The sequence below is a fragment of the Symphalangus syndactylus genome, chromosome 4 (genome assembly GCF_028878055.3).
Source record: "Symphalangus syndactylus isolate Jambi chromosome 4, NHGRI_mSymSyn1-v2.1_pri, whole genome shotgun sequence".
Classification (NCBI taxonomy): Eukaryota; Metazoa; Chordata; class Mammalia; order Primates; family Hylobatidae; genus Symphalangus; species Symphalangus syndactylus.
The window spans coordinates 98658754-98673061 of NC_072426.2; the positions used below are offsets into that span (position 1 = coordinate 98658754).

At 39.4% G+C, this 14308-nt stretch overlaps 1 protein-coding gene across 32 annotated transcripts in view; it reads right to left on the bottom strand.

The window, feature by feature from the left end:
- The window catches only part of KAT6B (lysine acetyltransferase 6B), a 207130-nt gene that overhangs the window by 65719 nt on the left and 127103 nt on the right, over window positions 1-14308 (bottom strand). For all 32 annotated transcript variants that reach the window (XM_063637453.1, XM_063637441.1, XM_063637455.1 and 29 more), the window contains one exon: window positions 7951-8059. In XM_063637453.1, the coding sequence (XP_063493523.1) occupies window positions 7951-8059 (109 nt within the window). The remainder of the gene's footprint in view (window positions 1-7950; window positions 8060-14308) is intronic.

Genomic DNA, 14308 nt, shown 5'->3' on the forward strand with positions numbered 1-14308 from the left:
CTCAACTACTACTATTTAAGCTACCCTATCAAATTCTAAAATCTTCAGCCTATCTTTCCTTTAGGCAGCAATCTTACCTTTATTTAGCTCAAGAGAACTAGCCATAGATCCCTTCCAGTTCTAAATTTCTAAGATTCTGTAAAGGATGCTGAGGGATGAAGAAATATTTCCATTTTATTTTCTCATGGCCAACTTTAAAATAACACAAAAGACCGTAACGTGTCTTGATATACTACTACCCAATCTATAGTAATTAGATAAAGGAAAACAATGCTACTGATCAAGTAATTCCTTACCTCTGGTTTAGCGATTTCATAAACTCAACAATTTCCTCTAACATTTTAACTTTTTTTTTTTTTTTTTGAGACGGAGTCTCGCTCTGTTGCCCAGGCTGGAGTGCAGTGGCACCATCTTGGCTCACGGAAAGCTCCACCTCCCAGGTTCGGGCCATTCTCCCGCCTCAGCCTCCTTAGTAGCTGGGACTATATGCGCCCGCCACCACACCTGGCTAATTTTGTTTTTGTATTTTTAGTACAGACAGAGTTTCACCATGTTAGCCAGGATGGTCCTGATCTCCTGACCTCGTGATCCGCCTGCCTCAGCCTCCCAAAGTGCTGGGATTACAGGTGTAAGCCACAGCGCCCGGCTTTTTTTTTATTTTTGAGACAGGGTCTTACTCTGTTGCCCAGGCTGGAGTACGGTGGCATGATCACGGCTCACTGCAACCTTAGCCTCCCAGACTCAAGCAGTTCTGTCACCTCAGCCTCTCGAGTAGCCGGGACTACAGGCACGCATCACCAAGCCCCGGCTAATTGTTTTGTATTTTTTTGGTAGAGATGGGGTTTTGCCATGTTGGCCAGGCTGGTCTTGAATTCCTGGTTTCAAGAATCCACCAGCCTTGGCCTCCCAAAGTGCTGGGACTACTAACACACCCCACCATGCCCAGCTAATTTCCTCTAAAATTCTTGTTCTCTCTGTTGACACATTTTACGGTGCTTTCTCTTTCTGGAGTTTGTTTTACTACTGTATTTTGCAATTTCTCAGATTTGAGAGCCATATCACATATTCATTCACTCATTCAATTTTACACAAATACATTATCAAGTACTAGTAGCCTACAATAGTTTTATCTAGCAAAATCAAAGGAATACTATTTAAAATTAAACAAGTACCAGTGGAACTACAAACCAGTGGAAAAGCTTTTTGGAGAAAGTACTGAGGAAGAAAAAACACAGGCTCTGTAGTAAGCAGAATAACAGCTCCCCAGCCGTCTGTGCTCTAATTCCCACAACCTGTAAACATACTATACCTGTTGTGGCAAAAGGAACTCTGCAGAAGTGACTACGGGTACAGACATAGAGATGGGGAGTTTATCCTGGATTATCTGAGTGGGCATGATTGATCTAATCACATTAATCCTTAAAAGCAGAGAACCTTTTACGGACTGGGTTAGAAATGAAATGGGAAAAGGAGGAGGAAGGGTTCAAAGCATGAGAGAGACTCCACCTGCTATCACAGGCTTTCAAGATGGCGAGGGGGCTGCAAGCCAGGGAATGTGGGTGGCCTGTAGAAGCTGGCCATGACCTTCACCTGACAGCAAGAAAACCAGGATCTCGGTCCTAGCAACACAAGGAATTGAATTCTGTCAATAACGCAGATGGATAAGAACATGGATCCTCTCCTTCCCAGCACTTTGGGAGGCCAAGGCGGGTGGATCACGAGGTCAGGAGATCGAGACCATCCTGGCTAACACGGTGAAACCCTGTCTCTACTAAAAAAAAAAAAAAAAAAAAAAAAAAAAAATACAGAAAATTGGCCGGGCGTGGTAGCGGGCGCCTGTAGTCCCAGCTACTCGGGAGGCTGAGGCGGAAGAATGGCGTGAACCCAGGAGGCGGAGCTTGCAGTGGGCCGAGATCATGCCACTGCACTCCAGCCTGGGCAGCAGAGCAAGACTCCATCTCAAAAAAAAAAAAAAAAAAAAAAAAAAAAAAGAACATGGATCCTCTCCTAAAGTCTCCAGAGAGGAGCTAGCCCTGCTGATACCCCGATTTTAATCTGGTGAGACCCATGATGGACTTCCAACCTACAACTATATGATTAAAAATGTGTTGTTTTTAAGCCACTAAGTCTGTCGTAATTTATTCCAGTAGCAATGGAAAACTAATAACAACTCAGACACTAAGCCCCTCAGACTGGCTATCTGACCATCCATCTGTCCATCTCTCCTTCCTTCAACTAATATTTAATGAGCACTGGATACAGTGAGGAAAAGGAGAGGCATGGTTCCCACCCTTTCAGATCACATAGCCCAGCAGGAAAGACAAACATTAAACAAGAATAAGCATTAATGCCTTACAATGGGGTGGCTTAGGGATATGGGAGAATCTAGCAGGAAGTTAGAGAAAGGCCTCCCTAAAAAAGAGACCCAAAAGATGAGTATGATTGGATGGGACCAGATGAGGGGAAGAGCAGGGAAGATGGCATGAACAGAGGGAGAGATGAACGAGGTATATCCAAGGAGAGAGAAGTTGTTCAATGTAACCAATGTGCAGAATGCGAACAGAATAGTGATGTAAGATAGGGTTAAACCAGAGCCCAATCCAGAAGAGTTTTTGGGGGCTATATTAAAGAATATGGATTTCTCCTAAGAGCAACTGATAGCCACGTATGAAATTATGTGATCAGATTTATAATTTAAAAAGGAAACTTAGGCTATAGTATGGAAAATGGATTGAAGGAAAAAGGGTGAAGCCTAGATTGAGGTCATTATAATAGCAGATCCGAGTGGGGCTGGCTGGTGGGGATGCATCGATAAATTTAGCATTCAAGATATATATTATGATTTAGAATCAATGTGTTTTTGGTGATTCCTTGGTGTGAAAGAATAGGACAGAGGATGGCTCCAAATGTCCCGTTTGTGTAACTGAGTGAGTAGCGAACGGTGTGCCATTTGCTGAATATAGGAAATCCTCCAGGAGAGGTGGAATACTGTTTGTTTGCTGGGATTTCTGTTGTTATTGTTGTGGCTGTTGTTTTGGGTGGAGGAAGCAGTGCAAGGTTGATGAGCTGTTCTGGATATTAACTTTGAGGTGCCTCAGCAGTAGACTCGTTGGAGAAGCTCTATAGTTGTTTGTATCTAGGGTCAGAAGCTCAGTAGAAGCTACAAGGCAAAGTAACAAACACAGGGCCACGACAGACATCTGAAGAAACATTTAGGGAATGGAGAGAGGACCAAGGGGCTAACAAAAATATGTGGAAAGAAGTGGTAGAGAAAAAACACAGATAATATGGTGTCACAGGGGCCAAAGGAAAAGAACACTTCAAGAAAAAAGATTCTCTACAAGATCAAATACGACTAAGAGAAATTATTTGGTGTGGATTAAAAGATACCGATTAGATTTTGATAACACTTAAAAACGATCATTAGATTTTGCTACAAAGAGGTCACTATTACTCAGACAAGCACAGTTTTTAATGAAGTTACATCCCTTTGCATGGTCAATCATGCTTTGGGCTTTTGCGGGGATGGGGCTCACCTTCCCCCACCCCCCATCTTTTCTTCTTTGTTTTTTTATTTTTATTTTTTGAGACGGAGTTTCACTCTTGTCATCCAGGCTGGAGTGCAGTGGTGCAATCTCGGCTCACCTCAACCTCTGCCTCCTGGGTTCAAGCCATTCTCCTGCCTCAGCCTCCTGAGTAGCTGGGATTACAGGATGCACTACCATGCCCGGCTAATTTTTTTTTTTCCTTTTTTTAGTAGGGATGGGGTTTCACCATGTTGGCCAGGCTGGTCTTGAACTCCTGACCTCAGGTGATCCACCCGCCTTGGCCTCCCAAAGTGCTGGGACTACAGGCGTGAGCCACAGAGCCTGGCCTCTTTTCTTCTTTGGATCGTATCTTTAGGTTTCTTTCCAGTCAAGAGTCTTCTTTCCAACCTGATGATTCAATCTGCATCTAGTCAATGTGAAACTGGATGACTAAGCAACCAACTCCTGGGGTGACCTTAAGAAACTAGTGGTCTTTTAAAATATTTTTATATGTCCATATATCCATACACTGCCCCTACGAGTTCCCTCCACGAGCATGCAGGTTTTGTTCAGGGTTAACACACAAATAAAGACAAACCCAGCAAAGACTTCAGGTCTCCCGAGGGTGCGCTGATATTCTACTCCACGGCTCTTGCTCCCTTTATTGTACAAAAGGGATTTCTCTCACTCACCCAGCTGCATCACAGCAGCCTTTCTTCTGTCTCCTGTTTCAATGAGCTTCCACTTAGAATGATGCTGTAATTTTGAACTGTACACTTATCTTAGATTTGCTAATTTGAAAACACACTTGCACACAACTCATCTGTAAGTAAGATTTAACCACCCAGCAATCTGAGCAGCAGACACAAAATTTCATTTGGTATAATATCTAATACTTATGTGAAGCTAATTAAAGATAATTTGGTCTTAATGAGGCAAAGAGAATATAACAGTGTTAATTTCAAAGTAGGCTGATCCATGAAAGTCAAGTAAAATCATTTCTAACACTTCCACAGACCTGGACTATCAGATGATTCCCACATTCCTATTAGTGGTTGGAATAATCCTTCACATTTGTCTCATGTTTTACAGTTACTGATCATCTTCTTATCATTTTCTCACTGGATCCCACGCTAGCTCTGTGGATGCAGGGTGCAGACATTCTCCTTTACACCACACAGATGAGGAAAACCAAAGTTACACACCCAGCAAGTGGCAGAAGAGAAATGGAACACAGGCTAGGGAACACCATATTCAGGGCCGGGCACTATATACCTCACCTCACGTTTTTACTACATACAAACTTGAATGATTTTTTTTTAAAGAATTTTTAGTGGAAAAAAAAAAAACTGTTAAAGAAAATATTGCCCATTTAAAGCATCGAGCCCCTTTCAAAACAGATAAATTTCTAATTGGCTTTACTTTATGATATAAGCAGAAGGAAACATTTATTACTCTCATCTATGAAATCTAAGCGGAGTCTAAATGTGACATCATATGAATGGTACTTCAGATAGGGACGACTGAAAAGCATCAGGCACATATGGGAAACACATTTAAGAATGATCCTCCCTACAGGCTGCCATCTATATTTCCTTTTTCTGGTTTTATGCTGCTATGGGTATTTTTTCCATAAACAACTTACATTTTAGGATCCCTTTGATCATTTTGAACAGTCTGAATTCAATCCCAGAACCAATAGACTCTTCTGAGAGTGAGAAGGCAGCCATTTCCATAAGGTCAACTAGGAGTCCCAACTAATCTGTAATTCCCACTTGAAATGTTGTACTGTGACAACAGGGCTCTCGCCATTATTTGAGGACACTGTTGAGGTATGCTGGCCTATTGTTTTCTTTTTTCCTTAGAATTACCAAGGTGTCAAAACAGAGCCTTAGAACCACAAGAACCCCCAAACTCCCTAAAATGAACTATATTTTATTTTGACCCTTCAATTTAAAGAGGAAAAAACAACAAAGTCTATTCTTCTGATCTATCGATGAATAAATATCTACAAAGCATTTCCCTGAGTTAAGAACAATAGTTTTGGCCGGTCGCGGTGGCTCACGCTTGTAATCCCAGCACTTTGGGAGGCCGAGGCAGGTGGATCACGAGGTCAGGAGATCGAGACCACGGTGAAACCCCGTCTCTACTAAAAATACAAAAAATTAGCCGGGCGTGGTGGCGGGCGCCTGTAGTCCCAGCTACTAGGAGAGGCTGAGGCAGGAGAATGGCGTGAACCCGGGAGGCGGAGCTTGCAGTGAGCCGAGATCGCGCCACTGCACTCCAGCCTGGGTGCCTGGGTGACAGAGCGAGACTCCGTCTCAAAAAAAAAAAAAAAAAAAAAAAGAACAATAGTTTTTTTGACTAAAGCAGCCAAATCCAGGCTGGCACAGCATACTCAAGGGAAGATTAAGTGAACTTCAACACTAGAGCCAGATCCCATTGCAGAGTCCAGAGAAGCACTCTGAGGCATCCTCTATCCCCAACAAAGAGACATGATGACCCCAGGGCTTGAATTTCTGCCATGACCCATACCTTGGCCCCAAAGCCTCTGGCTCTCTCCACTTGAAGACTGGCTCACAAAACCATGCTAGCCACATAAACCCTCTGGACAGTATCCTCAAGTCATTATTCTCCATTTGTTAAAAGAGAAAACAAGAGGATATTTTTGAACAGAGAAAACATAACACTGTACCTAAACACCCCTGGCTTTAGCCTGAAAAAGTCTGAGCGAAAAGTAAGAAACACCAGGGGAAAGAAATTTTCAGTGACCTCAAATATAAAGGAGATCAACCTCCCGTCTGGCAGGTCTTCAATCCGGGAAAGACAAAGGGAGATTGATTACATCAGAAAATCTAAGATCTACCTGTTTAGAATTACACCTTTATACTCTGTGAAGGAGGCCCTGAAGTTATGATCTAGAAGATAATGATCTCGAACTTCTTATCAACTCAAGTAAGTGTATCACTAGAGGTAAGGAAATATATGAAGGGAACTTTTCTTCCCACATTTAAGTACGTCTTTAATCTGTCTAGGCACCCAGACAAATAGATCCTAAAGAAATAAAAACAGGGAAGGTGTTTTTAAAGTACTACCTTAAAAACCACAAAGGGTAAACCCTAGACAAGTGAACACCACTAAATTGATCAGGCAGTTACACAAAAGAATAATTCATTCAGAATGAGCCTCGTGAGAAAACCCAAAAGATAACGACAGAGTCAGAACTGATGAGTGAGGCACTACCTCACCAGCATAAAACAGGGATATCGTGGGGCTGAAATGTATTAAACTGAACGTACAGATAATGTTTCCATGCCCTTTTGTCACTATCCATGATGCCATGGCCAGGTAAAAGAATTTTAATGAATCTGTAAAGCCCATCAAAAAGACTGTCAGAATGCATTTTTCAAGCAGGGTTTGAAATGTCTTATTTCCAAGCTCTCCCTTCTAGTCAGCACCTGAAAGCTGCTGAACCACAAAGGGCCTATCAAGTTAAACCTTCATATAAGGAATAAGAATCATTACACAACACTGTCATTCCTCAGCATGAAACATTTCTTCTATCCAACCATCAAGCAGCTGTCATAAGTGATGATAAGATTTTAAATTACGTGCAGCAATCAAGGATAACAATATCAAACATGCTAAACCATAACACGGCTGACATTTGTAGTATACTTGCCATAGTTCGGCAGACCTTGTGCCGGGCTGTTTACTTGTGCCCTCACATTTCATTCCCATAAAACCCAAGAGGTTGGTGCTGCCATTATCTCTAATTTTCTAATGAGGAAACAGGGGCTCAGAATGGTCAAGTAACTAACTCAAGGTAGAGGAACTGGGCTATGACTGGCTCTTGAGTTTGCTCCTAGCCAGTGTATCTCAAGATTTCCCAAAGAAGAATTAGCTATGGTGTTCTGTCGATTTTTGTTTTTGTTTTTTTTTAAGAGATTATTATAACTAGAGAAATAGTCACGAATTTTAAAATAAGAGAAAAATTGGAGAAAAAAGTTTGGGTAGTCTGGGGAAAAAAACTGGAAGATTAACAGAAAAAGCTTAATTTTTACTTATTTTTTGCTATTAATTTTTAAAGATGGGGTTGTACTCAGCTTGAAAGCTTAGAATTCTCTACATTGAATTTACCTATAATGTAGACATCTCCACACTGAATTACCAATGCTGGTATAAAATAAAAGCTTAATCATAAATATGTATAGTATTATATAAGCATATATAATATCCATATGTCAGTACTAACATACTCATGCTTTTTTCTCTATTCCTTACTTTTTCTTTTAAAATTAAAGCCTATGCTATTACCATATAATTGCCTTAAATAACAATACAGTTTTAATAGAGAGATAAATAGCATGAAGCTATGATAATGGGAAGTCATTGTACAACACATAGGAAAAACACAACTTACCACTACTGCCACAATCTGCACAAGAGAGGAGTTCTTCTGGTTTCTTTTCACGATTTGATTCTTTAGTCCCCAAACAGAAGCTACATATTGGAATGGGATCAGCACGGGGCTATGACAAAATTAAAATAAAAAATACTGTCACTTTTCCATTTCAAAATTAAAAACATTAAAATCAAAAGCTTCTTACATTTTTCACTTAAAGCTTCTTCTTTCTTTAACAAAGAAAAACTGCTAAATAACATATTTAAATAAACACTTTCTGCTAGTAAAAAAACTCATATTATTTTTGAGACGGAGTCTTGTTCTGTCGCCAGGTTGTAGTGCAGTGGCACAATCTCGGCTCATTGCAACCTCCACCTCCCGGGTTCAAGCGATTCCCCTGCCTCAGCCTCCCAAGCATCTGGGATTATAGATGTGCACAACTATGCCTGGCTAATTTTTTGTATTTTAGTAGAGATGGGGTTTCACCATGTTGGCCAGGATGGTCTGGATCTCCTGACCTCAGGATCCACCTGCCTCAGGCTCCCAAAGTGCTGGGATAAATCTCTTAAATTATTTGACACTAAAGTATTACCTGAATACATTTCAGTATAATGTATGACTCAGAAGTCATTTTTATTAAACCAGTGAAATCTAATACCTTTATGTGTTATATAGCTTGCCTGAAATGAACATAATTAAGGATTCATTGGACATCTCAATTGTTTCTATTATCTACATGCCTACAATAAATCATCCGTTCAGCATTATAGTCTATGAATATCATGTATAGACTGTTTAAACCTTATTAAATATTGTAGCACAGGTTGCTATTATTCATCTACTAAATATTTGACATAAAATATCTATATGTTTTTAGGTGACAGAGTAATAGAATGAGCAGGATTCTGTGGGACACTTGAAAAGTGTTGTTATTAACAAGGCTTTTGTGGCACGAAGGTCTTCAAAAGTAAACCACACCATACCAAACAAAAAAGATAAACCCTCAATCTCTGACATTCCCACCTTATTTATTTATTTATTTATAAACAGAGTCTCACTCTGTCGCCAACCTGGAGTGCAGTGGCGTGACCTTGGCTCACTGCAACCTCTGCCTCCTGGGTTCAAGTGATTCTCTTGCCTCAGCCTCCTGAGTAGCTGCGACTACAGGCGCATGACACCACACCCGGCTAATTTTTGTATTTTTAGTAGAGATGGGGTTTCACCATGTTGGTCAGGATGGTCTCGATCTTTTGACCTCATGATCCGCCCGCCTCGGCCTCCCAAAGTGCTGGGATTACAGGCGTGAGCCACTGTGCCCGGCCTGACATTCCCACTTTATATAAGAAACAACAAAACATTTGTCTAGTCCCCTAGCACCCTTTAACTCTCATATGAAAATTGCTTTTAACAATGTATAAATCTACATACATTTTAGTATCTCCATTGTTATTTACTACTATCAGCAATGCTAGTATTCCCATCCATAGGAATAGCTGACTGTGCCTACAGATCTGGTCACATTATTTTCAACAGCCAAAACTACGAAAACTGTAATTTTACCGCATATTCCAAGCCTTCACACATGTTGTCTGCTAGCCATCTGAATGTTACTATGATGTCTCTGTATTTGAATCTCATGAATCAAAAATTCAGAGCTAGAACACCCAACATAATCACAAATGTTTTTAAATGTAAATTAAAAACAAGATTTTGCTAGGTCTAACTCTCTAAATATACATCAGCATAGAATAAACTTCATTTGTTCAGCCACTCTAGCCCAAATGCCTAATGCATTTCCTGGTACATAGTAGGCACTCAAAATATATCTGCTAACTGAATACATGAAGGAAATATATCCTAGTTAAGAACAAAAAAAATCAATGGTTATAATGATTCCAACAAATGCCTTAGTTCCTTGGGACAACATGTCATCAAAAACAAAAAACCATCTCATGACCAAACATTCACAAAATTGTTTAATATGACTGCTAATCTCATCTTACAAGGGCATTCATTATCTTCCCTTTACTTTCAGCTTAATTTGTTCTTATAATATGCACAGGCTTTACGTTCTGAGGTAGCTATGCAAATGTATTTCTGTAGCCCCAGTTAAAAAGTAGATTATAAAACATTCTGTACTAGAAAAACCAAAAGAGACAAGCTATAACAAATTGGTCACTGACTCTAGCCACAGTTTTTTAAATGCCAGATAATCAGCACTGCATAATTATGGATCCATAGTTATTACTTGCAACTGCTCAACTGCAGTACCTTGGGAACACTTTTGTTCCTTTAAATAGCAATTAAAAGAACAATCTGGCTTTAAAGTGACAACATTCCCCTGATAGATTTGAGCTAAAACCCGGTCCTCTTACTAATGGGATTCCTGCTTTCATTTGATGTAACAATGTTCAAGCTACTGCTGCCATCCTTGCAGTGATAAATAATTTACAGAATGTCACATATCATTCATGCAATGAAACAAATCCAAATCTCCAAACCCATTTTTCTTTCCCAGATGAATTTTTAGCTGTGAGAGAGACATGGCCATCAGCCAGCATTCATGCTCATTTTTCGTTTTTAACTAAAGGTAACACAAAGGACAAAGGTTGCTAGCAGTTCATGGCCAGAAAGACTGATGTCCCGCGCTCTGCCCAATAATAGAAAGCATAGATGTTATCACTTCACGCTACATTCAAGTGAACCCCGCCATGCTGATGTATGCTCACAACCATTTATTTTAAGGATAACTATCTCACAATACTCTATAAAACCACTGCATTATACACAAATGTCTGCCCTGCTGAATTATTGATAATTCAAAGCACTTTTTGCTAACCTCCGTGTAGCCAAGTCTAATTAACTTTAAAAAATTGTCACTTGTACGAAATGAAACTTTTACAGTAACACATGTAAATGGGTCACAGGATTATTATGATTCACTATTCACTATTATATCAGACTACATATAAACTGTTTTTTAAAAAATCCCTCATTATAAAGTAAAATGGATTCCAGTCAGAAAAAGGTCTGAGTAAATGGCAACTTGATTCTATACAAATCTACTACAGGTAAGTCATATTTAAGATGTCTGAAAATGATACCAAAAATCTCCAAATTCTTAATTCCTTTCTTTGAAATTTCACAAAGGCACCTAACCTGTTGATCACATTTTCCCATCAACATGCCTGAATATTTTAAACTAATCCCAAGAAGGAAGGCTCATGAGTAAGTCTAAAGATGAATACATCCAGCAAACTGTGCTCTGGAAGGATCTCCTTGTCTCCCATGCAATGGCCCTGGGGCAGCTGCTAGGCTAGAGGCTGCTCCTGTACTATCTCATTTAATCATCTTAACGATCTTGCCCGGTATGAGTATTATCTCCATTTTAGAAAAGAAATTGAGCATCTAAGAAGTTAAGCAACATTTTTAAGGTTGCATAGGTTCAGGTGTAGAGCTGTACTCAAACACAAGTCTGTCTTCATGAGAGCCCATTTCTTACTTTGCTACCTCCCCTCCATTCCTCAGAATAACAAATGTCTAAAATTATCTTTCCATCAGTGGCAATAACTCTTTACTAATGTGTTCATAATCTATCCCATACAATTTCTCCCATGACCAATGGCATATGGTTTTTAAAACTATTAAAAAGGTAACCACTAAACACCATGGATTATTTATTAATTACCATGGGGAAAAGGTACCTTTACAATGGAGAAATCTGGTGGACACTTTATAAACGAATATGGAACAAAGCGACATCATGTGCCTTCCAAGTGCCTATCCTGAAGGACTGAGCACCGCCTATATAGTATTCTTGCCAGAAACATTTATCCTGAGTCCAATCAGGCAAATCCAAATTGGGGGATATTCTCTGTAACAACTTTTCTGTACTCTTGAAAAAACGTCATATAATATCCAAAAAAAGGCAGGACCAACCTGGGCAACATGGGGAGACCCCATCTCTACAAAATAAAAAAATTAGGCAGGCATGGTGGCACATGCCTGCGGTCCCAGCTATTTGGGGAGTTGAGGTGGGAGGATGGCTTGAGCTGAGGAAGTTGAGGCTGCAATGAGTCGTGATTGCACCACTGCACTCCAGCCTGGGTGACAGAGCAAGACCCTGTTTCTCAAAAGAAGGGAGGCAGGGGGCAGGACCAATTAAGGTGACTAAAGAGGCATGAAAACTAAATATAAATATAATCTGTGATCCGTGGTTGGATTCTGGATTTTTACAAAATATCCACAGCTATGAAGGATATTATTGGGATAATTAGGGTAATGTGTACTCAGAATTAGGCAATATATAAACTAAATATAATACAAATTTATTGAGTGAACATAATTCTGATTATGTAGGAGTCGTTTTTAGCAGATATATGTTGAAATATAGAAGTGTTATGATGTCTTTATGTTGAAATTTACAAGTAAAGTGTTATGATTGGAGAGTAACTTACTCTCCAATGATTCAGAAAAAAACAAACCTAAGTGTGTTCATACGTTAATGTGCACAGAGAGAGAGAGTAAACATGACACAATGTTAATGGTTGGGGAGTCTACGTAAAAGGCATATAGCTGTTCATTATATTATTGTATGTAAAAGCCATATGGGTGTTCATCATATAATTTTTCCTCATCTTTACAACTTTTCCAAACAAAAAGTTGGGGGGGAGGGGAATAAAATTGTGCACCTTTACTCTCAAAAAAGATCTAGACTGAATTATTATTTTCAGTAGGCCCTCTATATCTGCGGGATTAAAATCTGTGGATTCAACCAACCATGAATGCAAAATATTTGAAAAGAAAAAGGATGGTTTTGTCTGTACTGAACATACATGTTTTTTTCTTCTCATTATCCCCTAGACAATAGAACGATTCATGTAGCATTTATATTGTATTAGCTATTGTAAGTAATCTAGAAATGATTTAAAGTATATGGGAGAATGTACATAGGTTATATGCAAGTACTGCACCATTTTATATAATGGACTTGAGCATCCACGGAATTTGGTATCAGTGGTGGTAGGGGGGTGAGGGAGGGATCCTGTACCCAATCCCCCACAGATGCCAAAGGATGACAGTAGTTGGACTACAAACATTTATAAATCAAGGTCTCTCAAGCCAATTACCGACTCAGAGGAAATACAGAGGACAGAGGAATATGTTAATCTATAGAGTGGGGAGATGCTAGTACCAAAACTCTAGGGAAAAAATGGCCCAGTTTCTTCAACAAATTAAACGGAGACAAAGTGAATAGGTGAGCAAAAAATAGATACAGAAGAATTGCTAGATTAACAGACATTTAAAGGGCGTATCAGCCAATCACAATATGTGAACCATATCTTGATCATGATTCAAACAAAGTGTAAGTAAAACAAAACAAAATATTATGAACTAGTGAAGGAACAAAGGCTACTTAGCTTTAAGAGACTGTTTAGGGTGGACACGCTGGGTGTCTTCATCCAGGTGAAAGGGTTAGATTTGTTCTTGTGGTTACAGAGTACAAAACTTACACCAATAGGAGTCATAGAGAGCCTTTCCAACAGAGCTGTCCAGCAATGGAATGGATTCTTTTTTTTTTTCTGCTTCATTTGCTTAGTTTTTATTTTTTTAATTGTGGTTCAAATGGCATTAAGTTCACAATACTGTGCAACCATTACCACCATTTATCTCCAGAACTCTTTTCAACTTGCAAAACTGAAACTCTGTATCCATTAAACAATAATTTCCCATATTCTCTTCCCCCAGACCAGGAAAACACCATTCTACTTTCTGTCTCTATGCATTCGACTACTCTAGCTACTTCATATAAGTGAAATCATACAGTATTTGTGGAATGGATTATTCTTGAGGCGATAAGAGGCCTCTATAATCAAGAGGCCAAGGAGAGACTGGATGGGCCCCATCAGGATGCTGAGGACACAACAGTATACAATTTCACCTCACACAATTTGGGGATCCGGGACTCTTCAAAGGTTCCTTCCAGATCAAATATTTTAATGGTTCTAGAGTTAATCTCTAAGGCCTTTCCCAGTTCTAATTTTTATTGATTCTATAATACTTTAGAAATTTTAAGAGTCTTCAAGACCTTTGATCTCAAAATAAGATAGCCTTTTCTAAGGAAATATTCTTTAAATCTAGGACAATGCATTTTTAAGAAGCTTTATTTTACTTTATGATTACTTCTGTTTCTGCCCAGAAGGAAACTATATATTTGTTAGCCTTAGTCTATCTAAGTAACTGGACAAAAATAAATGAAAATTCCTGCACGAAATCAGAGCCAGGAGCATTTAGACTCATATCCTCCTCCTGACAATGACACAAAAAGGGGTTTTGTAAGCCATTTCCATGGTATCTGTTCACAATGATCAGGGAT